Source organism: Diplotaxodon limnothrissa, linkage group LG13 (genome assembly GCF_057381915.1).
Source record: "Diplotaxodon limnothrissa isolate DT_005_m linkage group LG13, D_limnothrissa_male_GT1.1, whole genome shotgun sequence".
NCBI lineage: Eukaryota > Metazoa > Chordata > Actinopteri > Cichliformes > Cichlidae > Diplotaxodon > Diplotaxodon limnothrissa.
Genome location: NC_140608.1, coordinates 25,370,987 through 25,398,172, shown reverse-complemented (window position 1 = coordinate 25,398,172; position 27,186 = coordinate 25,370,987). Strand labels below are relative to the sequence as shown.

General features: G+C 40.4%; 1 protein-coding gene across 1 annotated transcript in view; it reads right to left on the bottom strand.

Moving 5' to 3' along the window:
* The window catches only part of LOC146620376 (stromal membrane-associated protein 1-like), a 155,062-nt gene that overhangs the window by 104,268 nt on the left and 23,608 nt on the right, over positions 1-27,186 (bottom strand). The window contains exons 2-4 of the mRNA XM_085368936.1: positions 20,890-21,023; positions 18,829-18,914; positions 11,213-11,288 (exon numbers count right to left, since the gene is read on the bottom strand). Coding sequence (XP_085225062.1) covers positions 11,213-11,288; positions 18,829-18,914; positions 20,890-21,023 — 296 coding nt within the window. The remainder of the gene's footprint in view (positions 1-11,212; positions 11,289-18,828; positions 18,915-20,889; positions 21,024-27,186) is intronic.

The window sequence follows — 27,186 nt, the reverse complement described above, 5'->3', positions numbered from 1 at the left end:
GCTGGAGGGTAAGAGGGTGAGGCTAAAGGGATGCAGAGGGAGGGGAGGGCGAGGGGGGATATAAAAAGGATAGATAACAAGACTAGTACGCACTGGGTGAAAGAGGATGAACAGAGGTTGAATAGATATTAGGACTTAGCGATGGAAGTGTCTGGCTCTCTAGTGTGGTGAGTGCTGATAGTGAGAGAGAAAAATGCTTAACATCTTTACTGAAATTTGTCTGCTGGCCAGACCTTTAACAGCTTCATTTGTACTCTTACAGAGAACACTTACCGCAGAGAAGTGGAACAGTTACACAGAGACTAATAAAACAAGAATTATGGAGGCCGAGGGATAGTGTTAGCTGTTTGAGCTCTAATCCACTTCCACAGTGTTCTCACAAAGCAGTCTGTTAAGTGACCTTGAGCTATGTGTTGTGGTTAGAGATGCACTGATTGATGGGCCAGGCCCCCTCTTGGCCCTGACAAGTGAACGGGCAGTGAGTCTCACATATGTCCAGTAATGAGCCGGTCCGTTTCACGCATGAGCAACACACACAATTATTCAGGAAAACAGTTGCGTGCACACTCACAAGTGTCACTAACGTAGAAACCTCTCACCGCAGACCAGGTTCATCAAAGTAAACTAATAGGGGGTTAGTACCAACAAACATAAGAAACTTAAATCACCACCACAATCACACAGATGAATATGGAAATTTTAAACACAGTAACAAAGATAAAGTGGATAACCAGCAGCCTCAGTATGAGCAAAGGATCAAAGAAGAACGAGGAAAACAGTAACACTCCTTCTGACCTTCTCCATCTCTCAAAGCAAACATCACCTGGAGTAATCTTCCCTGCACGAAGCCATACTGCTGCTCACTGATGGTCACCTCTCTTCTTCACCTAGCTTCAAAAATGAGGTATAGGGATGTGTTTTTTTTGCATTTTTGTCAATATTCTGAAACTAACCTGAAAGAAACTTCTGAGCTTGAGTTTTTCCTCCCCCCAGTCACCAAATACTTGCTCAGAGTTCAGCATGAACTCAGTTGGGATTTTCTTTCTCTCATTTTAGAGACTTTGCCTTATAATAACCAGTGCACTGAGAATAAACAGGTGTTCTAGCTCAAAGAGATAACAGCTTTCAGACTAGACAAAAGTTGTGGACATCAAATCATATGAACGAGAGTGTTACTAACTGTTCACTTTTGAAGTGCTTGGCAAATCTTTGCAACGGTCGATATTCGAGCGCCGCCTAACGTGTCATTTTTTTAATACTGAGCCATTTAGTGGCTTGAGTGTACATGCTGTTTTTTTAAGTGCTGCAATTATCTGTCACACACATTCAAGAAGCATAACACGAGACTCAGCTCACCATTAGGGTCCTCAAGTGTTTTTAAAGTGTTGCATTGAATTGTGTTTTCTCTCAGCAAAAAGAGCTGAAGTAATGCAAGTGACAAGCTTCAGTATTTAACTGGTCTGAGAACGGTGTCTTGAACCAGACTGTGGGTTTAAAAGGTTGAGATGATAAATGTCTTGAAACTACAGTCTGGTTCATAGATTCACAGACGATCTTGAACCTGGCTAACATCAAGCAGGCAAATATCAGGATGATTATTTATAACCATGAACTGAATCATGCTTTCATGAGCAGAGACTTTGCAGGTTCTTGGAGCAGTTAGGCTCATTAAATCATGTGATGAAACACATGAAGAAAAAATAAATAAATAAATCAGCAGATACCCAGCTTTCAAGGCTAACACTGCTAGCTTGGTACTGCTGATGATAAGAGCTGATGTGGGTTTTTTCTTTTTTTAATTTCCATGATTTGAATAAATAGACAGTAATTTCTTTGGATCATGGCTTGGAGAATGCAACCATCATTGCATCCCTATATCATATTGAAACCTGATGTAATACTGAATAAAGTTACACAGGTTCACCATCCTGTTAATTTTGCTAATTAGTATTTAAAGAACCAAGCACCTAGAAGTAAGATCGCGTACTTGGCGTATTGTCTGTCTTGTTAATGTTGGTTTATAATGGAGCACTGTAACAAAAAAATAATAATTTCCCCCAGGGATCAATAAAGTATTCTGATTCTGATTCTGAAACGGCAACCAACTGAATACCAACTAGAAAACTATTTTTGGTAGGGGTTACTGAGGTTGGACAACAGAGAAAAGGCTAGAAAGCTGTAAGGGAGTGACCTGTTTTTAAGTAATTTAATTAGTGGATGTAATCACTAATATATTAAAATATTATATTCAATTTTGACCACGACACTCCCCTAAATTCTATACAGTAGACCTATAAACTATTTTTGTAGAAAATAAATAGTGGAAATACTACCAAAAACGGAACAATTCAGGCGAAGTTCAAGAACACAGAGCACACAGTCAAAAATGAACTCAAGTCTTTACAGTGAGAAAACTCCCACTTTGGAACTAAAAGAACTAAATTACAGAAAGTTGATTTTATTCATCTGTATGTAGCATTTTCAGTGTGAGAATTTGAAAGTCTGACAGTCGACAATTAATCCAGTAGCAAAAATAGTTTCTGAGTGTGGTGCAATTTTTCAAGATTCAAGAATGACACGATTTTTGTTCAATTAAATCATGTTAACATGAAATAAACAGAAAAGAGTTGTGACAACAAAATCTGAGGAAACTGAGTTTATGCAGTATCATATGGAGCTCAACAGAGCTACCTGCAGTCCAGTATTCAGAATCAGAATCAGAATACTTTATTGATCCCTGGGGGAAATTATTTTTTGTTACAGTGCTCCATTTTAAACCAACATTAAGACAAGACAGACAATACGCTAACTAAGAATAGTACAATATATACATATATATACATACATACATACATAAGTCACTTATAAATAAATATTTGGAAAAGAAACATGTGTAGCTGTAGCAGTAACCAGTGTGTTAAGTGGATGCATTGTACAGGGAGATGGCCACAGGCAGGAATGATTTCCTGTGTCGTTCAGTGGTGCTTTTCGGTAATCTCAGTCTCTCACTGAACGAGCTCCTGTGACTGACCAACATGTCATGGAGTGGGTGGGAGGTGTTATCCAACATTGTCTTTATCTTGGACAGCATCCGCCTCTCCGACACCACCTTGAGGGAGTCCAGCTCCATCCCCACAACATTGCTGGCCTTACGGATCAGTTTATTAAGTCTGTTGGCATCTGCGACCCTCAGCCTGCTCCCCCAGCATGCAACAGCATAGAGGATCGCACTGGCCACCACAGACTCATAGAAAATCCTCAGCATTTTCTGGCAGATGTTGAAGGACCTCAGTCGCCTCAAAAAATAGAGACGACTCTGGCCCTTCCTGTAAAATTGTTGGCTGATATTAGCCATTTCTCAATATATAACTGTCTGCATTTAGAAATACTGATAAATAAAAATGTAAAAAGTAAAGAAGAAACATGAGAAACATCCTTCAGCCATGTTATGAGTGTTGATGTTGCATAGTCTGTCCACCAGGTCCTTTTGCAACTTGCCTGCTGGCAACGCACATGCTTGGAATGTCACAAAACACAACAACCAGCTGATCCAAGTCTACTGGACCAATATACTGGAATATTAGATTCTAAAGCCAGGTTTGTGGCGTCTCCCTTAGAGACTGAGTGAATAATTCAGTCTTTCGAGAGGGGCTCAGAGAAGAACTGCTGCCACTCCACGCTAAAGAAGCCAGTTAAGGTGGAGCAGGTATCTGACTAGGATCTTTCCTAGGTGAGGTGCTCTGGTTATGTCCTACTGGGATGAGGCCCCAGGGCAGACCCAACACAGGACCCAACTGCTCAGGCTGCTGCCCCTGCAACCTGGCCCCAGATAAGTGGAAGATACATGGATTGATGGATGGACGGAGATATTTGGTTTTAAATCACCAAATAAAAAGTATCTACAGTTTTGTGAAAAAGTGTTTGTCCCCTTCCTGATTTCAATTAAATGCTTCAGACACAAAATGCAGTTTCTAAATTGACATTCGGACTGACATTCTCCCTTCAGGATGTTTTGATAGACAGCAGAAATTATGGCTCCATTCACCACAGCAGGTCTCCCAGGTGCTAAGGCAGCAAAACAGCCCCAGACCATCACACTACCATAACCATAGTTTAATGCCGAAATAAAATACAGGGCCATGTAGGTTTGGATTTGTCCACCTTAATAATAAACATTCATTTAGAAACTGCATTTTGTGTTTACGTGTGTTATCTTTGTCTAATATTTACAACTCCTTGATCATCTGAAACAATAAAGTGTGACAAACATAAATAGGAAAAAAACTGTCATTTAAAAAAATTCCCATATTAGTTCTGCTCTACGCTACCGGACACAGACTCCAGATGTCATGCTGGAGCCACTCTTCCTGTTTGGGGGTTGCAGTTCCTACTGCTGCTATGACCACTGGGACCCTTGGGACTACTTTGAATGTCACCTTCTACATATTTCTGATGTTACTAACAGCCACATCTATAGCAAACCCTTAATAGCGGGTCAATCTCTGCCTCAGGTGGATTTAATGTCTACTGTATGCTGGCTAAATGAAAAGGTAAAAGTGACTTACTGTATTTAAATTGCACAACAAGTAGCTGCAATGTAAGCCGCAATCAAATGTAATTGTCAACCCATCCTTTTCACAAAATGAGAAATCTGTGTTGTTCTCCTGAACCAAAAAAAACAAACTTAAAGCGACCTCTGTCTAACCTTCCCCGTAGCTCATCTGCTCACTGACGTCAGAAAATAACATGTCAGAGCATGGCAGAAGTTAACTAGGTTGCCACAGCTAGCTGCTAGAACATGTACAACATTGGTAAGTACTGTGGACACTGCGGGGAGGACACTCATGACTAACACAGGCAAATAAGGTTAAAAATCAGCAGCCTTCCTCCAAGGCGACCGCGCTGCTCTCTTGTGACATTTTTAGGCCAATCACTGGGCTCATCACCGAGGGTTTGCAAGATGCACTTTGATGGATTGTTGATTCCAGTAACACTGAAATCATTTGTGGTTTATACACAAACACAATCCAACTAATTTACTCACAGCAGAACAATGAGAGCATGCTACTCAGGCAGGGGGAAAAGCATGCATGCATTCAGAGATGACAAAAGACCACTGCACTCTATCAAGTTCTCTTTTTACTGGCTTTCTAAAGAAGTTAAAAAAAAAGAACTTCAAGCAGTAGGATTTGCAAGCATCAACAAGGCTGTTTGACATTACACAATCTCTTTTTCCCCCCTCTCAGACTTTCAGAAATGGTAAGAAGCTGTTGTATCACATCTCTTGCTAACAGAAGATCTGGCTTCAAATATGGAAACGCAGTTGTTCAAACAGGAGACTTTAATATTGAACTCAAGGACAAAGGCTTTTGTACTTTTGAAGTCAAACATGTTTGTAAAGTTCTGTAAAGTCAAGTCACTTACTATCACTTACTATTCCTTTAGCCTCCTGGAAGAACAGACCACCTTCCAAGTTCACAAGTCAGAATTTTCTCCACTTGAGATGTTACAAATAAATAACTATTAAGCATTAAGCTACAACTGGACTGCTCACAACTTAATGTGAAGGACAGAGCCACAGCACGCTGCTAACAGGAAGGTTAGAGCTAAAGCTGTGGATAGGGTCAGCAAAAACACACACCAGACAGCCCTTTATGACAACTACTGAAGTCACTTTCTTGGTCTCAAAGCCACCAGATTCCACTGAGTAAACAGTTAAAACACACAAGACGAAACCTGAAGACTGGGCCAAGAAATATTTGAAGACAGATTTTTCAAAGGTTTTATAGACTGATGAGATGAGAGTGACTCTTGATGGACCAGATGGATGGGCCTGTGGCTGCATCAATAATGGACACAGAGCTCCACTTCGACTCGGACACCAGCAAGGTGGAGGTGGTATTATTAAAGATGAGCTGGTTGGACCTTTTCAGGGTGAAGATGGCTCGAAAATCAACTCCAAAACCTACTGCCAGTTTTTAGAAGACACTTTCTACAAGCAGTGGTACAGGAAAAAGTCTGCATCTTTTAAGAAGACCATGATTTTTATGCAGTACAATGCTCCATCGCATGCATCGAAGTACTCCAGTACATGGGTAGCAGGTAAACGCCTTCAGCATGAAAAGATAATGACATGGCCAAAGGTCAGGAAGGAGGCCTAAACCCGTGAGAACCTGTGGGCCTTGCTTAAACGGGAGATTTACAGTGTAGGGAAACAGTACACCTCTCTGAACAGTGTCTGGGAGGCTGAGAGTTGTTTTATTATTCTCACTTTAACATTTGCAAACAAACTAGTGAGATGGGAAAATGTTCATTTTTAAAATTAATTGCATAATTCACTTTTACATTCTTAAACATTCAGGTTTAGGTTCATTAACATTTTGGACTGACTGTCCTTGATCCATAATGAAATTAATGCTCAAAAATACAACTTTAATAATTGTGCACACAGTGTATGTGTGTGCAGTATAAGCCAATATAAGTATAAGCGAACTGCATGTAACATGAATAGATGATCAGGAACAAGTGTGACCACCTCAATAAAAGCAGAAAATCTGGCACTTTGCTGGTCTGCAATATCCAGGTATGTGTCAACACAATGCCACAATCTTCCCAGACAATTCACCCCAAGGTCAGATCATACATTCTCAGACAAATTGCAAAAAACTCAAGAGCCACGTCTCTGATTCAGTCAGCATGTTAAATGTTAAAAGTTCATGACAGTACAATCAGGAACGGCTTGTTTGGAAGGGCTGCCTGGGGAAAGCCTCCTCCTTCTGCGGCAGCATAGCTTATATGCTTACATATCTGGAAACAGGACAGCAACCTCCTTTAATATACAAAAAAAATAAACAAAAATCATGGCTGGCTTGTTCTGTATTGAGCCTGAGTTTGTCCCTTGCCTGATAGAAGGCACATAAACAAGTGGAACAGCATCAGCTGCTCATCCTCATGTCTGCCAACATGAGCCTTACATTTGTCAAAGTAAAGCAACCTTCGTCTTCACAGTGTGTTTATCTGTAAATACAAAAACCTCGAGTCATTACTGTGATGTAATAATAACATTACAGAAATGACACAAAGCAATTTCAATCGTTACAAAAACGCTCTTCACTCAAACTAGCGAGGCTTCAATCTGACAGCAGGCAGACAAAATGAACAACAAAAAGTTTCAGCACAAAGGAAACACTCTGAAATATAAAAACCAAGCAGTGCTTTAATTCACACTGGCTTGTTCACAGCAGGCTTCCTCTGGTGCATATTTATTCCATTGCAATGTCTAAGTTTCCCTCATTCGCTTCTGTTTCTCAGTTTATGCATTTTTCCCCCCTTTGTCCCACTCGCCTCTTGCTTCTCTCACACACTCTGTGTTGTCTCTGGCTTTCTCTGAAGTATTGCCAGCAGCCAGACTGTGATCTAGGATCTGTTTCTGCCACCCACGCAGACGGCTTGGCTTTTATATGCAAATTAATTATTAAAAACAACTCATTATCACTTTAAACAGTTTCGCGCAGATGGAGAACGAAGAGGAGAGGGCGGGCTACAGTAACCCTGAGCTACAGTTGGCGTATGCACATGTGTGCTCGTGTATTGGAATGACTTTAAGGCATCCACTGGTTTGATTTATGGATTGGACACACAGCACCCAGAAACATTTTGTGTCATTCTGTCACTGCAGTTGCATCATCACACTGTATTATTATTATTGTTTTTATTTATCTATGTATTTTAAACAGCATGCTGGAGGTGCAGGTGATGGATGTGATGCTGTTGCAGCAAAGATTGCATCCTTCTGAATTCCACACAGTCCACCACAATTGTCGCATCAGATTCTCTGTTTTTATCTATTTTGTTTCAGACAGGACTCAATTTTAAATAAAGAGGTGAGCATATCTGCAAGTACTGCCTGTGAGGCAAAGCTCAGAGTTAACAGTTTCACAGACTTTGTCTACTGTCAATGATTTAACTAATATGGTCATGTCAGGCGCACAGCTCTGACTATGAGCTCAGAAGCCCCGCCCATCTGCTGTTCAAACAGGCAGTCAATCAAAAGAAAGTTGGCTTAAAAGGAGGCAGGAAAGGAGCTAAAAAAAGCACGTTTAATAGATACAGTGGTGTGAAAAAGCATTCGCCCCCTTCTTGATTTCCCATTTTTGTATGTTTGACTGACTTAAATGCTTCAGATTGTCAAACAAATGTAAATATTAGACAAAAATAACACATGTAAACACAAAAATGGGAAATCAGTAAGGGGGCACTCTAAACTGAAGGTATCAAGGCCCGGCATAAGTTAAAAAAGGATTACTCAAAAATGTGAATCATGTAAATCTACCTTAAAGGAGTTGTAGAACAAAAAAATGAATTAGCTGATGTAATAAAGAAACTATTTTGTTGCAAAAAATCATTCAGATCCTTAAAAATGGAGCTTATCCAAAAACCACATGGTAGTTCTTCAGTTAGGTAGTTTACTTCCTTGACAGACTGCATCTATTAGTCTAATATTCCATCTTTCATTGTTTTACACCTCTCACCTATTGGCTTAAAAATTTAACAAAAAAGCTCACGCAGTAATAGTTCAGCGGCCTCAGCTGGAAAGCTTTCATCACATAGGCTCAGCACGCCTGAATTTTTCTAGACATTCCCTGACAGCGCTGCATGTGAACCAGCAAATGTCAGATTTAATCTGATCTAAAGTTTTAAAGTCGTTCATTGGATCAGGTAGTTTAACCTTCTGAGCCCTCTACTACAAAGTGCACGTAATGTCTGTGCCAGTGTGAGAATAGTGCAGGAAACCTTCAGAAGTGATACAACACTTGGACCAAATTCTTTCAACACTCTTCCCGCACAACTCCAAGCCAAACCTATAAAAAAAAAACAAAAAAAAAAAACGTATACTCATTTGGTTTGTTTACAACCCGATAATCCTTTAGACAGACGAGACTAAAGTGTAGATATTTGGCCATAATGCAAAGCAACACCGCTGAAGACAACCAAACACAGAATATCGACACAAACACCTCATATATAGCACGCTGGTGGAAGTTGCTGAAGTTTGAAAAGTATCTAATGTCTTTGCGTTACCCAAATGAGCATCAGTATTGAATATAGATGATATACAGTATTCAGTTGTGGTCCAAAGTTTACATGCATACACTTACCAGCACAAATTGTCATGGAGCTGTTGATGATTTCTTTTTCAGTGCAGATTGATTGTACAGTTTGAACTGGATTTTCTCTAATCCACAAAGGTCAAATAAAAACATACACTGACTTAGATCTTTGAATAAGTGGTGCTGAGGGTTCTACAATGTCTTTAACTTGACAAGGAAACTGATTATTAGCTTCTTGTTAGTAATTGTAACTGACAACAAACGGGCATTTCTCTTTGCCGACATAGACAGGATTTGTTTGACAGGACTAATTTAACTGACCAATACTCAGAACAATGGCAAACTCCAAGGAACTCAGTGAGAATCTACGAAGGAGAATTGTAGATTTACACAAGGTGTGAGGGTCTCTTTGAGCAACTGCAGATTCCAAAATCATCAGTTCAAACAAACATACAACTCATTGTGTGTTTTCAAACCTAAGAACACTATATCCACTGTCGAGCATGGTAGTGGTAGCATCATGCTCTAGGGCTGTTTTGAATAGCCAGTGAAATTAAAGTTATTTGAGATTATACTTACTTCAGTACCAAAATACATCAGGAGGAGGATAGCCTTTTACCCAGAGCGATGAAAGTTACCCAGTGTGTTAAATACAGTATATCAAAGGTAATACATTATGACACCACCATTTGAAACTTTAAAATAAACTCTAGCACACTTTGACAATTTGGCAGGTATTTCTGCTTAAAATCCAACTTTGGTCAGATTCTAACATAAAACATGAGCCTATGAAAAGCATTGATGTTAAGAAAAGTCCAATTTTAGTGTTTCACTAAACCATGACATGTAAGCTAGCGTTAACTAGCTAATTCAAATCTGTCCAAAAATTATGAGATTATTTCTGTTGCTAAATTGCTAAAGATGGCTAGTTACAAGTTAGCCTAACAATTCATAACTTTGCAGAAAGCATGTAGACATTTTGTGCTGTTGTTGTTTATGGATAATAACAACTGCCAGTTCTCTCCTTTTTTTGTCCTTTTTTTGGGAGTATACAAGGTGATACATATGTGAACACAGACACACAGTCTGACTGCATCACACCAATTTCTGTGGAGTTTCACACCGCCCTTCACGGAGTAACTCACAGTACAGAAACAGCCCACTCACTGAAACATGCAGAGATGCACGCACCTCTGATATCTCTGTGGAAACAAGACAAGGATATGTGCACTCATCCGCCCACAAACACACCTACACCATCATGTCCTTTTTCTCCCTTCACCCACACAGAGCTTCAGTCGTGACACCGACACACACACACACACACACACACACACATAAACACAGTTATCTACTTACTGATAAAGACCTGTATGAGAAGATAACAGTGTTTTTGAAAGGTTATTCTCCAACTGTGTTCAGCAACTCTTTGTATTGGATCCAGCAAGACTATTGTTTGGGTTGAAAAAGATTTTTTGCTTAGCAAACATCCTTTTTACAACAGATTAAAGTACACAAAAGGTCAGTGGCAGTTAAAAAAAACAAAAAAAAACCCAACTAATTTTTCAGGCTGAGTGAAAGATAAATGCACTGAAAGAAACTGAGGTTCTGGCATGAAAAGTTCCTACTGGAAGGCATTCACAAGTCTTGTGCGAGGAAAAGATGCCAAACATGATGAGTAACACATTTTAACTTTAAACACGGCAGCTGCCAAACACTATTTGTTGCAGGTTTCAGCCTTTCAGAAATCATTGGTTTCTCAGGAAAAGGAAAGGGATGGAAAAAAAAATCCTATTTCATGATTAAAGAAAACTTTGGCATGCAGTGTTTGCTACTGTTAAAGCTTTTTTTTTTTTTTTTTTATTAAAGAGGGGAAAAAGGTAGGTTTCCCAATAAAAAAAGCAAAGCTCAAGGGACAGAAAAGCCGTCATTTTACATTTATGTTGCTTTCTGTCTTAAGCACATCAATCAAAGAGCCACCAAGCAACCACTCACACTGAGGTTACATGAAATCGCCTCCAACCGTGGCAGCGCTGCATGGAACCACAACAATAACATACACTCACAAACTGTAAAACACAAACAGTGTTGTTGATACTCACTTGAGCTGTGGCCGAAGCCTCTTTGTTGTAGTACTTTTTCCTCTCATACTTGTCCCGGATAAAGACTTCCACTGCTCTGAAGGTCGGGGTTAAGGACTGAAGCCGTGCACAAAGGTATCCAAGTGGACAATACTTACACACACACACACACACACACACACACACACACACCACACGAGACGCATCATAGAGAAACAGCATGCACCGAGTGTACACGGGAATTCTGCACAGCAAAGGTGGGAGTAGTAGTAAAACTTGCAGGAGAAGAAAAAGTCTTTTCAATCCTTGTTTTTGTTTTGTTTTTTTAAGTCGTATGCATACACGTTTTATGTTCCAGCAACTACTGAAACTGAGATTTTGTTAAATAATATTTAATAATCCCCCAAAATAAGGATCCAAGGATATTTCAAGATAGTTGGTTAAACTTGCTTCTAGAAAAACTTTCACAACGTGCACTCATAAGCTTTATGATATGTATTGTGTGGAATAGTCGTCAACTTGAATACACTGAGATTAGAGATGTAGATAATGTGTGGTGACGAACGTTCCTGTCTGTTCAAAAGCTTTATGTTTATCTTTAATTGACAATGACCTCAGGAGGCTGCTAGAATTACAGCATGTGTGTCAGGATCAAAAGCAGACGCTGATGTAGAGCCTTGAAACAAGGTTAAGTGGATGATTGTAGGAGTGAGCAATTAAAAAAAACTCTTAACATAGACTAGCATCAGTACTGATGCCAGTGCCAATGCATGCTACAGACAATTGTGTCTATATTTGTCAGAAGCACAAGATTCAACGTTTCAGTGATGGAGGAAACGTTTAGATTTTCTACATTCGGATCATCCCAATGTGCTAAAAGAAAAACAGAATCCTGTTAGATAAATTAAAATGAAATATTTGACAGAATTTATGTACTGGGAAAATGTCAACCTCAGTGATGAGCAATCGATAATAAGATGTAATTATTTCTGCTGTTTTCAATTAGTGGGATGATGATCGGCTGTACTTTACTTGTTGAACAGCAATCTCTTAAATCTGGTCTTCACAACATATATTTCAGAAAGACTCTTTGCCTGAAGAAACGAGGCTACATTGGCTTCAGAAAAAGAGCTGATGTTGCTCATGATGCTACAAAAACATTTCTACAACAATCTGAAGGTTAAGCAACAACTGACCTGGGCACACTGGGTATACCAGGACACAGAACCATCTTTATAGGTTCAGGAATCATCTCTAAAGTGTACCAAACTAAGCTACAAGCAAGACTTGCTCCCTCCAAGAGCAAGTAAAAGTCAAGCTGTACAATGCTCATGGGACCACCATTGGGATAACACGAAACAACAAGACAGTGAAAATCACAAGGAGGCTGTTAGGTTTTTTGACCAAAACACAACTTTTTGATTCATTCGACAATCGTTAGAGTTACAGAAAACACTTCATTGCAGCATAAGAACCTTATCTATGTTATAAAACTCAGAGGCGACAGAAGTATAACAGATTCAACCTGTGTGTTGTATTCGTGCAGGGACAGCTAGTCATCGGGGAAAGGAACAGTTAATTTTTTAACTATATCAGCAAGTTCTAAAGGAAAACAGCGAGACGCATATCTGTGAGGTGACTCTTAAGAGAAAGTGAGTCATGCAAAAAAGGTAAAAAAAGACTAAAGTTAATGTTCTGGAAGATTCCACTCAAAATCATCACCTCAAGAAAAGAGTTCAAGGTGTTCTGTACAGAGGATTTTATTAGCAGAAACACTAGCTGCAGTTTTTGCTACAACTTACATTGAAACCAAAGGTTTGTACACTTTTGCCCCTTAGAAATATGTGAGATGAGAGGCTAGGTAACAGAAGCGTCACATCTCAGAATAATAATACTGATCACTTTTATTCTTTTATATTGACCATTATCCCTAAATCTGACATCACATTGGGAGATTAGCAGCAGTAACTATGTTGAACACTTTGTGTAAAGGTAAAAACAATTATGCAATTGCTTGATTTAATCAATCTATCAGAGGATTGTTGATGTAAATCAAAGGATTTCATATTTACTGCACTGCTCACCTGTTTGAAATGATGCGTCGCTAAAGTCTGCAGCAGAAATTTGCTCAGCAAGTAACCTGACGAGAAATTACAGCATCACAACTAGAGCTGGGCGATATGAGATTTTTTCATATCACGATATGTTTTTTTCATTTCAGTCGATAACGATATCTATCACGATATAAGCCAAATAACTATATTTGTAAGATTTAAATGTGCCGTTGCTCACAAGTAAAATGTGAAATAATCAGCAGCTTGTTTTTATTTAAATATTTATTTCCCATAATAAGTTCAACAGGGTAGATGTACTTAAGGAACATGAGACTTTTTCAGATAAATAAAGGCAAATATTGCAAACTACACAAAAGGCAGCCGCTAAAGCGTTTAAGTTTCAAAATAGAACAAACGAAACAGACTAAATTGTCAATTCCACTTAGAAACAAAATATTAATTCTAAAAATAAATCTTAGTTTGTTTTACAGAAGAACAGACAAAACTGACTAACTTTTGTCAATATCAAATAAACTGAGAACTAAAAGGAAATTCTCAATCTCTCCTTGTTGTATAGCTGAGCTTTTCAAACAGTTTTAACAGTTACTTTAGTCTGACAAAAGCCGAATGACGAATTAGCGCTTCCAGTCAGAGACTGAGGCTACGTCCACACGTCCACGGGTATTTTTGAAAACGGAGATTTTCCGTTTTCGTTTTAAAAAATAATCCCGTCCACACATAAAGGCAGAAATGAAGGAAAACGCTGCTATGAACATGCCAAAGCAGCAGGTGGCGCTAGATTCCTAACCGTGCAGAAATGTTGGCCAATCAGAAGTCTAGAAGCCTCGGTGGGAAAAAGTAAACAAAGCTGGGGCATAGAAGCAGAACCGAGTCGTATGTGTGGAGGGACAGTAACTGTGTGTATATGTAAGCATTTAAACACTGCAGAGAGTAGAATTAACAGTAACAGTATTGTAGAAATTCATTTCACCGAAACAATAACGTGGCGCACAGTGTGACGCATGCTCCAGTTTATTGTATTTCCAGACTTGCTTTCGGCATAATTTACAGTGCACGCTACTCTGTTTTTTGTCAGACTTGAAATAGCCGAAATACCTTCACACTACGGAACTTCTTTGGCTCTTCCGTTCGACAATCTCTCCGGCATTGGAACCATCATCTGTTTTCTCTTCGGTCACGCTCAGTTGATTTTTCTAGTCGGCACACTCATTTCCTCCATTACGCGCTGGCTGCTTCCCAAACAAACACACGTGCGGCTTGGCACTTGTGCTGTACGTAACAAGTCACGCGACGTGACGCTGCGGCTGTGATTGGTTCGGCTCTGCGCTACTTAATTTGGATTGGCTGACCTTTTTTTTTTTTTTTTTAAGAGGACAAGAGCGGCGAGGTCTATCGCGATAGCTTAATTTCTCTATCGAGTAAAAGTTATATCGCGATACATATCGTTATCGTTCTATCGCCCAGCTCTAATCACAACTAAGTGAAAGTGTCAGAAAGAGTGAAGAGGGGCTTTGTCAGCTTTAAATCCTGATTAGACTGAGTGTTTGTAAAAGGGCCCGGCAGAAACTGGATCAATTGTATCCTAAACACGATGAGGCAGATCTAAAGTGAGCGCACCATTAGAAGATCGATGCCTGAACATTTGTTGACTGAGAGCTGAAGGGAAGCAAATTCATCAAAAAAGTGTTTTCTAAATAAAGAACACAAGATTCCAAATCAGTAAAAGTTATGTCAAGAAGGCTTTCTAGTAGTGGCCTCAGATGACAAGTCTTTAACCACTTCTGGGGCAGGAACACAAGGTTTGGGCTAAGAGATTTGAAAAGTTCCCTTTGCTGACAATCGGCAGCTAAACGTTTGGGCCATGAACAGAAGGCTGTATGTCAGGAGAATAATAGACAGCGTAATACTGCAGAGGATTTCAGTTAATTGGAGTCGGACACCTGAATGAATCAGACAGCTGTTGGTCTCTCTCCTGATTTCCTCTGTCTAAATGTTGTCTTTAACAGTTTTCATAAAATCAGCCAAAGAAATGGGAACAAATTTTGCATTTTGGTGACAGACATGTAAAATCGGTTCTCTGCCAGGTTGTCTGTTCTGTGTAGATACAACAGTGGTTCATCCTGGGTCCAGTTTTATGCTCGAATGATTAACAGGTCACTTTTAAGTGGCTTAACAAACAAACTAACAAAACAACGTTTATTGAGTGGGGGAAAAAAAACAGCCTGAAAAAGATGCCTCAACACCACCTTAAAAGGTCAGCTCATTAGAAGCAAACTATAAAAAGAATTCAGGGTTGACTCGAGACTTTTGCACAGTACTGAATATTACGTTTGAAACACATACAGTATTTAAATGTATATACAATTTAGCCATCCATCCATTTTCTTCCACTTTTCCAATTTGCTAGAATGTATCACTTTTGGGCATAGTTATAATGTTTCTCTTTTAAAAAGGGCAAAAAAATGATGTAAAAGAAAACAAAAACAAACTATTAACATGTCTGATTTCCATATGTGCGATGCTCGTCTCTCCATTTCATGATCACCAGGAAGTTTAATAAAAGACGCTCGGTCTAGACATGGATTTTGATTCTTTGCCACACGCTGCGAGTGACATGACTTATAATGTTCACTCCATTTGATGGATCAGCAAACTTTTCCCAGATAAAAAGGGGGGCACACGAACAACTGAGGTAATAGGAGAACACATTTACACTAAGAACCCCAACAATGTCAAAGGAAAAACACGCACACGACAGTGAGATAAGTGAGGATACACAAACAATCAACCCCACTCTCTCACTCTATCTTTCCCTAAACACACAAACCAACACAACTGCGTGCTGCTGTGCCGCAAATCCTGACGTTCTTATCTGCCTATTTCAGCAGTGACGCTTCTGTCGGATCAAGTAAAAGACTTTAGAAGATTGAAAAATGATGACCACCCGCACGAGTGGAGCTGCTAGATAGGCTGGAAGAGGAGGCCTGCTGTGGCTGCGTCTCAAACACACTGCTTATTTATTACTGTTGACTAGAAACAGCAGAGCAGAACTAGGATGCTGCACTGAGATACCAACCATGGCACTCACGGCTGTAGTGGATAAATGTGTGGCCTGGTGACACGGTGGTTAGGCACACGTGACCACAAATCTCATGAAAGACCGATAAAACACACCAAAGGGGGCAGGGATTCTGACATAAGGGCGACTGCTGTTCTTTGACATAAAATCAAAGTCTGGGTCACAATTAAACTCATTTCATATTTATAACACTGTAATACTGGGGACTATTTTACCAAGTATCAACAGAAAGACCTCATCTGCGCTACCCACATGCTGTTTCAATTTCTATTTTCAATTTCAAAACCTAATACTACAAAAATCACCACAAATTACACATTTGATGCACCTGTTAGTTTCATATAATTCAGTTTTTTTCCACATTGATAACTAACAAAAAAGCTGGTCTAAGATTAAAACATTTAAAGTAAAAGCACATGTTCAAATGTGACTAACTTGATAAAATACTGCTGCATTACTGGTATTTTTATTTAAAACAGTATTTAAAACATTTTCTAAGACAACATTAATCTCAAATCCCATTTTAGTCCATACGTGTGTAAAACACGCCTGCATCTATGAATATCAATGCATTCAAACTCACACACACACACACACACACACACACAAAATACAGAGACAGGACTCAAAATCCATTTCGTCATTTATATACATAAGCACAGTAAACAGCAGGGCTGAGAAGCTGTGTGAGTATAAACAGAGGAGTACACACAGAAACAGCCACATTCAGGCGCGAGCTCCTCTAATCCTGGGTCTGTTATCTGCTGCTTTCAGCCAGCGGCGATGCTGTCAGAGCAACTAATGGACTTCAAAAGAGTGAAGAATGATGACCACCCGCACAAATGGGCCTGCCAGATACAAGATAGGGTATTAGAGGAACATTTCAAACAGGGAGATTATTTATTTTGGTCTGCTGGTGGAAATATGAACATATGCTGGTGTGTTAACCACACAGCTGTCTTGTCTTGTATCTTGGAAAAGGGCAAGCTGGAAAGCGCTGTTACAGCTCTGCGTATAAACACAAACTGCTCGATATGTCCCGGTTAAATGTGCGGAAAGATGCAGAAGTGGCAAGCCTCTGTGTGGAAATGATGTGTGGCGATGTGTGTGCAGCTGAAGCTCAAGCCTGATAACCACAATGAGTTCGATTTGAGATTGTAACGTCATAATGAAAAAGGACTGCATCTTTATCTTGTTGCTGTAAAGCTTTCTGACTTTTGATTATTTATCAGTATTTGCAGAAACACAAAAAAATAAAATCACTTACAATATATTTAAACATTTTAGGGATTTGTAGTAAAAATAAATTGAACAGGTAACTGGCACAGTCAATTACTTACTAATTATAAAACCACTTTTTTAAAAAAATCTTTCCTTATTGGGACATAAGGAATTTACTGTACAGTAAAAAAAAAACCCTGCAAATTAAAATGTGCTGTAAATTCTGCATTTTCAATTCAAATCCAGTTGTTTTTTTCTGCATCTCACATACATCAAAAAATGAGTATCGGCTGGTTAAAATATGAAAAAGCCGAGTCCAGCTCCAAATTTTAAACAAACCAATACTCAAACATTTTTTTTTTTGCATTTGTCCCAAATTACAGATTCTGATTCTAACGATAAAGGCCAGGGAAAAATTTAATGTGTAAACACTGTCATAGATTTTAACGTGTGAAAAAAAAAAGGCTCAAAGTGGTTTGATGGACCACCTTCCAAAAAAATATTTCTTTAAAACGATTTGATATATGAAGCTAAAATTTCCCGGCAACCATTATATATTCAAACGTTATACCATAAAAGTTTATGCATATTGGAGGGCAGAAGACTTGTGTTGATTTGAGACCTAATGGCCCAGTGTCTCCACTGTGCAGCCTGAACACAGCCCCACAGGTTCTTTAAAGGCCCATTTGATAAAGAAGCCGAGTGATGGAGTGTTGCGTCAGGTCACTTGCCCCATCACCTCAAATCCAAGTGATGCGGTTTGTGATGAAGCGCAGAGTGAAGGAAAAGCAGCCAACAAGTGCTCGGCATATATGGGAACTCCTTTGAGACTGCTGGAAGAGCTCCAGGTGATGACTTCATGAAGCTGGCTGATGAATGGAGAGTTTACAAAGCAGTTATGAAACCAAAGACTGAAATATTTAAAGTTTTGTGCTTGATATAATGCGATATGTCCAAACCTTTGACCTGTATGGTGGTATAATGCATAAACTACTTATTTATGGTGACATTTAGAGTTTATATGTAGCTACATGATGACAGGAGCTTTTATATTTGCATGTAGATATCCCGACATGTGTGGCGAAACAGAGGCTTTTATATCTGTGTGTACTGAAGTTGGCAGTTTTAATGCATATGTAATATGAAAGCAGTGATTAAAGTGTTCAGTGAGAGCGATGCTTTATTCCAGTGCATCTGTTTTTACGAGAATAGAGGCTGAGAATAATAAAAAAAGAGTGAGGGAGACAGCAGGAGGAGGATACTGGTCCGTCTGTGGTCGCCTGAAGTTCTCCGGTAGGTGGGCTTCATACAGCTGTCTGGCCCTGGTGTTGCCCATGTCCACCATACTCTACGAGGAGGGGAGGAAGGAAAAAGAGCCGAGAGAGAAAAGACGGAAAAACTGTGTCATTAATACAGAAAAGGCAGTCGGTAAAACACATTTAAGACCTTGTCAAACACACACAGCGAGTTCTTTCATACTTCACATTTGCATTCAACTCAATTTGCTGCAGATTCCTTCCCACTCGCACACAAACACGCACATGCCAAGTGAAAGACACACTGGCCGTATGTGTCAGGGCTAAATTAAGAGGAGGGTGATGAATGGGGTGATGATAGGAGAAGTGGAGGAGACGGAGTCGGAATAATCAGCCATCCAGAATTAATTAGTCATTGAAAACAGTGATTAACATTCAGACTGAGCCCCGTTCCACTCGCACTCAGCTGATGGATCGGCACAGCACGGGAGAAACGCACAGGCACACACCTTTCCCCTGCTACACACCAAGCGAGTACTGCTGTGTGAGCTTCACAGATGTACACAGACACACACAAACACAGAGTGTGAAATAAAATCAATGTGACATGCTAGTTATCCACAAAACACAGCTCCGCACTTACAAATTAGCATTAGGCTCTCTGTATTCCCTCTGCATGTGCATTTGCACACATGCTGCTGTGCATGTACTGCACATGGCTGCGTGTGTGTGTGTGTAAAAACACTGAATGCATACTAAACAGTGGATTTCTGAGGCTGTGTCAGTGCATACAGAGTGACCTTGCAGTATATGCATAACTTCACCTATCAAGGTAACCCTTAAAATGCACTTTTTTGGGGGGTACCATCTGGGTTCTTTGCATTTGCTCATGCCAAGATGTCTTAGGGCCGTTTATTTATTCTTTTTTTGGCTGAGCCAGCTCTAAATACAACAATAGTATAATACATCTTTTTCTTTTTGCTGCTCTCTTCAGGGGTCGCCACAGCAGATTATCTGCCTCCGAGCATCCTCCACTCTCACACCAACCTCCTCCTTCACCACCTTCTCTGCGGTCTCCATTCCTCCTTTCCTGCCATCTTTAATGTCCTTTGCCCAGAAGGATAATAGTTGTTTATGAAAAATGGATTACACACAATAAAATATAAAAAAACAAAACAATTAAAGGTTTTTAAACACACAGCAAATGTGTGTACAGAAAGAAATGAGAATGTCAGTGAGCTAGGACACTATATGAGGACTGTAGAATCTACTATGAAAACAGAACGCTGCATTAGGCCTTAGTGATGCATGTTGGCAAGACATTATTCATTTTAAATGTTATTATAAATTTTTCTGATAGAGCCCATACTTTATTGCGTCTGTTCTTGATTTTTGACAAACTTTAAAAGACAGCTGTTATATTGTCTCTGAAATGCTCGGAGGCAACTCAGGTGTGTTTAGCAACCTTAAGTATGCTTAAGTATAAAAAAGAAACATGCCAGTACATATAAAAGGAAAAGACTGAGGGTGTATTATTGCCAACTAGTTCTCTATTCCCACCCCTATTAAGCACCAGCAGCTCCTGTTTATGTTTGAAACATAAATGAACCAGATCACTGTTTGATAACTGTAATTAAAAAAAAATCATAAGGATCATGTTTCGTATAATTTGGAGGTGGGTTTCTTGCCTTTGCCTGAATGAAAAATGAGAAGAAAGAAAAAAGACTCAAAAACCTAAATAATAAATCTTTCCTCCTGTTGTTTTTACTATTTTGACCATTTGCCTTGTTCCAAATGCTCTAATTTCAAATGTAAATCATCCTTGAAAGCAGAACAGGTTGCACACAAGCAACAAGTGAAAACAATGAGTCTTAAGGTTTTTGCTATTATTTGTGATCTTTACTACATAGATTTAAAACCTACAAAAAGAAATACAGTGAGCTTTTGTTTGTAAGTGGCAGAGATCATTAAAAGAATTAAACAATAACAGATTACGGGGTACAAGTTATATCAATGCATTAAGAAGCCTTAAAAGCAGTACTAGTATGGGGAGCATCATTTGCATACCTGGATCTGCTCAGGTGTCCACTGATCCAAATTGACAGATTTGACTCTGGAGATGTGGACACCCAGGTTGCGGTGGATGCCGGCACAGCGGATACACATGAACACCCCGAGGTTCCATGACGCCCACCGAGGCCCTGAAATGGAAAAGAAGAAAAGAGGATATTTCCACTATGAATTACTCCGGTTGCAGTTTTATTGTAAAACTCCTGCTGTGTTGTAGTTTAAGTGACTTGCTGCTGCATGTGAGTTGATCCCAATCATTTTCAACAATTTAGACTGCAAAGGAACTCAAAAACCCAAATAAACTCAAAACTGTGGAAGTGAAAGAACAGCAGGAAGTAAAGAATCAATGAAATACAACTGTGAAATGAAAAAGCAAGCCAGGAGTACTCTTCTCTTTGAAGCTCTTTACCCCACCACCATCCTACAAAACTATGCTTTCAAGTATGAAAAGGTACCTGTACCTGGCACTTGCTGCTACATACTGTGAAATTATTTACTTTTTAGATTTTCTAGGCTCCAGCATGGCCCTTAAATCACTGCTATCCACTGGTTTGAACAGTTTTTAAGCTACTGCTCTCCTGGAATTTTCAGTTAAGGATAATCACTCTGAAATGAATGTCAGATAAAGCTACCAATTTTAGGCTCAGAATATAGCAACAATGGACAATGGATCGACCAGTGGTCTTAACCAGCCTTATATCAAGTGAGGAATTGTCTTGGTAGCCACTTAAAGGAATCAGTCATGATTTAATTGGCACCACCTCCGAGTCTATTTACTAACTGTGTGCATATTTTTATTGCCAGAGTTTAACCTTTTATAAGGTCTACATGATAACACACAATGTCACAAAGCATAAGGTCTGCCCAATTGCTTTAATAAACACAGGTTCAGTGGACTTAAGCATCCTCCCTAGTAGCGCCAGATGTGGATCAAGTTGAACACTTTTAAGATGTGACAGAACAAGAGATATGAAGGATGGGAAGGAGGAGCTTGGTACAGAACCGAGCACCTGTGCTGTACCGCACCATTGGAGTGACAAGAGTGTCGAGCCCAAAGGTAAAGCTTTCATTTACCAGTCAATCAACGTTCTAAAAAACACCAAAAGCCATGAGGTTTGTTCTTTGGAAGAATAACCTTGAGGATAAATGAGGTACCTCTCTTCAGCCCTAGAGATAGGGTGGGAGGCAACTTCAAGCCGTGGATACAAGATAACTGGCCCTCCCTTAGCCCAGTTTTGCTGGAGGTTTCTTCCTTCCCTCTGTTGCCAAATGCTTGGTAGGGTTGTCTGTTTGATGAGGTTTTCTCTGAATTACTGTATTTACTTTACAATATAAAGTGCCTTCAAAATGTTGTTGTGATTTGAAGCTATATGAAAAAAATATTCAACTGAATTAAAATTCTGGTTTTTGTAGTGGTTAGTTACACTACTTCAAAAGTATTTGTCTACTTTCACAAGAATATGAACTTTGTTTCCCTGATCAATAGGAGTTAATATGGTATCAATTCACTGTTTGTATCTATATATATACACATCTTCCCAAAGTTGGGAGCATAAAATTTTCCAAAATATCTTGGTAAGCTGAAGCATTAACATTTCACTTGAACACAAATGTTTGCGGAAGCATTCTGCATATCTAGGTTCTTGGTTTTATAGACCTGTAGCCATGGAAGTGAATGGTACACCATAATTCAATGATTTGGATTGTTGAGTGAATATTTCTGCCACTATAGTTTATGTGACGTGCTTTGGAAGAAGTTTGCTAGTGAACAAAGAACAGCAGGTTGTGAACAGCTTTAACAAAGTCAAATCAACACAAATTCAAACTCACAAGAAACAATTTGAACAAAGTCTTTGACAAAGTGTTGTAGTTGTGTGAAGTACACCATCAGGTTTCAGCAGAAATTAAAAAAACATAAAAACATAAAATCCAAGCACCAAGAATCAAAGCCTTGTTTTGCTTTGGTAATACTGTCTCACTCACTTTAGTATATCAGAATGTGCTAAATGCCATTTATAATATTCTGAGACATTTTAAAGACATTCTTATCAAAACGGTGCAGGAAGTAATATTCTGAATCCCTAAATCTTGAAGGAAAAGCATGAAGGCGTGTGGTTTTCATTTATGGATATCATTTGATTAGAGCCCATGCAGTTTATTACATATAAAAGCCAATTAAATGTGAATGTATGTGTCAATAGAATGGCTGCAGTTAATCTGAAAGTGAAAGATACCATCCTAGGCGTTTAGGGTTGTGTCAGTGTCTGTCTTTTAAAGACAAAAAAAAAAAAGTCTTGAATTTTATTGTATGCATTCTCACTTCAATTTAGTGATTAAAGTTTTAATTAAATTTATTAAATTAAATTTAGAACCTACTTGAAAGTATGAAAGGTAATCATGAAAACAGTGTTTAACACAATGAAAGCAGCTTTGAGTTTAGAAAAGTGGTTTTGAAAACCTTTCCAGGGTCAAAATTATAGCAGTTTCCTTCTTCACGGCGAATGATCGAAACTTGACGTGCAGCCATGACGGCGGTGTTTCATGAAACCTCAAACGCTTCTCAAGATGACTGAGGCCTTAAGAATCCACTCACCGTAGGCCATGTGGATCTGATAAAGTCCCAAGGAGGAGTTCGTTAAATTATATGGCCTGAAAATGACCCCATAATTACACTTTCAACTCAAAGTGGCTGACTTCCTGTTGGATTTAGGTTATAGCTCCATGATTTCAGACCCATAGATGAAACAAAGCACAGGCACTGCTCTTTTGAAATATTCTAGGGGCCACTGTGGAGCCATTTTGCAGCAACTATCGATAAGAACTATAGAACTACAGGGTGGGCCATTTATATGGATACACCGTAATAACATGGGAATGGTTGGTGATATTAAAGTCCTGTTTGTGGCACATTAGTATATGTGAGGGGGCAAACTCCTCAAGATGGGTGGTGACCATGGTGGCCATTTAGAAGTCGGCCATCTTGGATACAACTTTTGTTTTTTCAATAGGAAGAGGGCCATGTGACACATCAAACTTATTGGTAATGTCACAAGAAAAACAATGGTGTGCTTGGTTTCAACGTAACTTTATTCTTGTATCACAAACTTGTCACCAGTGTTCGTCAAGTTATTTGAAAATAGTAATTAGTTACTAATTACTGAGTACTTCTCCAAGAAAGTTTCCAGTTTCTTTTATGATTACTTATTTTCAAAAGTAATTAGTTACTTTATTACTTTTAAAAAACATGATACACAACCTGAATACCTTTTAGCCCAACTCTATTTTTTCTGCATAATCCATCATATAAAATTGAATGAAATGAGAAAGTGTCTTTTTAAAACTTGTTTTATAAGTTTTAATCTTTTAACTTTATGCACATTGCATCAAGTGAAAATGACATTATGTACAACAGTCTTTGACTTGAAGAAATGTGTTTAACATTTAAACCTATTTTCTGCATATTCCGGCATATAAAATAATTTTTTGTGTTTACACTCGCTCTTTCAAATAGATGCAAGTAAAACACAGCAAAAAATAAATAAAATCAAAGCTTAAGCGGCACCAAGTCTTGTCACTCTTTAACCTCCTAGAACCTGGCGTCCACATACAGTGGGGCAAAAAAGTATTTAGTCAGCCACCGATTGTGCAAGTTCCCCCACCTAAAATGATGACAGAGGCGCCGCGTATGGATGCCCTGGTGCTTCAGTGCGTTACTTTTGTCTTGTTTTTGTGCATTTCTTCTGTGTCTGGGAACTCCTCTGGATACTCGTACACCAGAGAAGAGCTCCTTAACTGCAGGACTACAACGCCTGTGGATTTATTTCCAATATTTGTCGCATCTGCGGCAGATTTACTGCTGACTCTGATCAGGAAAGTGAGACGTCGAAAGAGAGGTAAGCGAGCCGGCGTACTCGTGCGTTTGAGGAAACGCGGACTGAGAACGGCCCTTCCTGGGATCTTCCTTTCTAATGTACGCTCACTCTGGAATAAGATAGACGAACTGGCCCTGATGAGAAGCATGAACAGAGACTTTGCCTCCTCCTGTGTCTTATGTTTTACGGAGTCGTGGCTCAGTGAGGACATCCCGGACTGCGCGCTCAAGCTGGAGGGCTTTCATCTGCTGCGCGCGGACCGGCAGGCCGCTCTCTCCGGTAAAACCAAAGGTGGAGGTGTCTGCTTCTACATCAATAGTGGCTGGTGCACAGATGTAACAGTGATTGCTCAGCACTGCTCTCCCTCTCTGGAATATCTTTTTATTCACTGCAAACCGTTTTATTCTCCGCGGGAGTTTGCTTCATTCATCCTGGCCGCTGTTTACATCCCGCCAGACGCGGATGCGCAAGCAGCTCAGTGCGCACTCGCAGAGCAGATTCTCCACACGGAGCGGACATACCCGGACTCTCTCATCATTGCTCTTGGGGACTTTAACAAAGCCAATCTGAGCCATGAGCTTCCGAAATACAAGCAGTATATTAAATGCCCGACCAGAGAGGAGAGGACATTGGACCACTGCTACAGCACGATCAGCGGGGCCTATCGCGCGGTGCCGCGCGCTTCACTCGGACTTTCTGATCACGTCATGATCCACCTAATCCCCGCGTACAGACAGAGGCTGAAGCTCTCCAAACCTGTCGTGAGGACCAAAAAACTGTGGAGCAACGAGGCTGTGGAGGAGCTTCGCACGTGTTTGGAGACCACAGACTGGGACACAATGAAGGCTGCTTCTAACAGCTTGGACGAGTTTACGGACACTGTCACCTCCTATATCCACTTCTGTGAGGACAGCATTGTGCCATCACGCACCAGGGTGAGTTATAACAATGACAAACCCTGGTTTACTCCTAAACTCAAAAAGCTGTGGCTGGAAAAGAGTAAGGCGTTCAGAAGCGGAGACAGGGACTGCTACAGAGAGGCCAAGTACAGGTTCACTAAAGAAGTGGACATTGCTAAACATCAGCACTCTGAGAAGATGCAGCAGCAGATCTCAGAGAATGACTCGGCCTCTGTGTGGAAAGGTTTTAGGAATATCACAAACTACAAGCCTAAAACCCCCCACTCCACTGATGACTTGCTCTTAGCCAACACCCTTAACGACTTCTACTGCCGTTTTGACGAGCCATCAGGCAGCCTTCACACCTCCAACGACCCCAACAATAGAGGCACTTTGGACACTCATTCCCCCACCTCTCCCCCCTCCATAGAGCCATCACCACCTTCAAACTGTTCACCTGCAACACCCGCCCCCTCACCCCACGCAAAAGAGGATTTCACACCACCTCCTCCGACCACAACTCTTCATATTCATGAAGCAGATGTGAGGAAGCAGTTTAGGAGTCTGAATGCTCGGAAAGCTCCCGGCCCAGACGGTGTGTCTCCTGCCACCCTCAGACACTGTGCAAACGAGCTGGCCCCAGTGTTTTCTGGCATTTTCAACTCCTCACTGCAGGCATGTCATGTGCCTGCCTGCTTCAAGTCCTCTACCATAATCCCTGTCCCCAAGAAACCTAGGATCACTGGACTAAATGACTACAGACCCGTGGCTCTGACATCTGTGGTCATGAAGTCATTTGAGCGCCTAGTTCTCTCCCATCTCAAGACCCTCACGGCCCCCCTCCTGGACCCCCTGCAGTTTGCATATAGAGCCAACAGGTCTGTAGACGACGCCATCAACATGGCCCTACACTTCATCCTGCAGCATCTGGACTCCCCAGGAACCTACGCCAGGATCCTGTTTGTGGACTTCAGCTCTGCCTTCAACACCATCCTTCCAGACCATCTCCGAGGCAAGCTTTCCCAGATGAATGTGCCTGATCCCATCTGCCGGTGGATCACTGACTTCCTGACGGACAGGAAGCAGCATGTGAGGCTGGGGAAGAATGTCTCGGACTCCCGGACCATCAGCACCGGCTCCCCTCAGGGCTGTGTTCTTTCTCCTCTGCTCTTCTCCCTGTACACCAACTGCTGCACCTCCACCCACCAGTCTGTCAAGCTAATCAAGTTCGCAGATGACACCACCGTCATTGGGCTCATCTCTGACGGGGATGAGTCTGCCTACAGGAGGGAGGTTGAACGTCTGGTGTCTTGGTGCAGCCACAACAACCTGGTGCTGAATGCCCAGAAGACAGTGGAGATTATTGTGGACTTCAGGAAGCACACAGCCCCACTCCCCCCCATCATCCTGACTGACACCCCCATCACCTCTGTGGACTCATTCCGCTTCCTGGGTACCACCATCACCCAGGACCTGAAGTGGGAGCCCACCATCACCTCCGTCATCAAGAAAGCCCAGCAGAG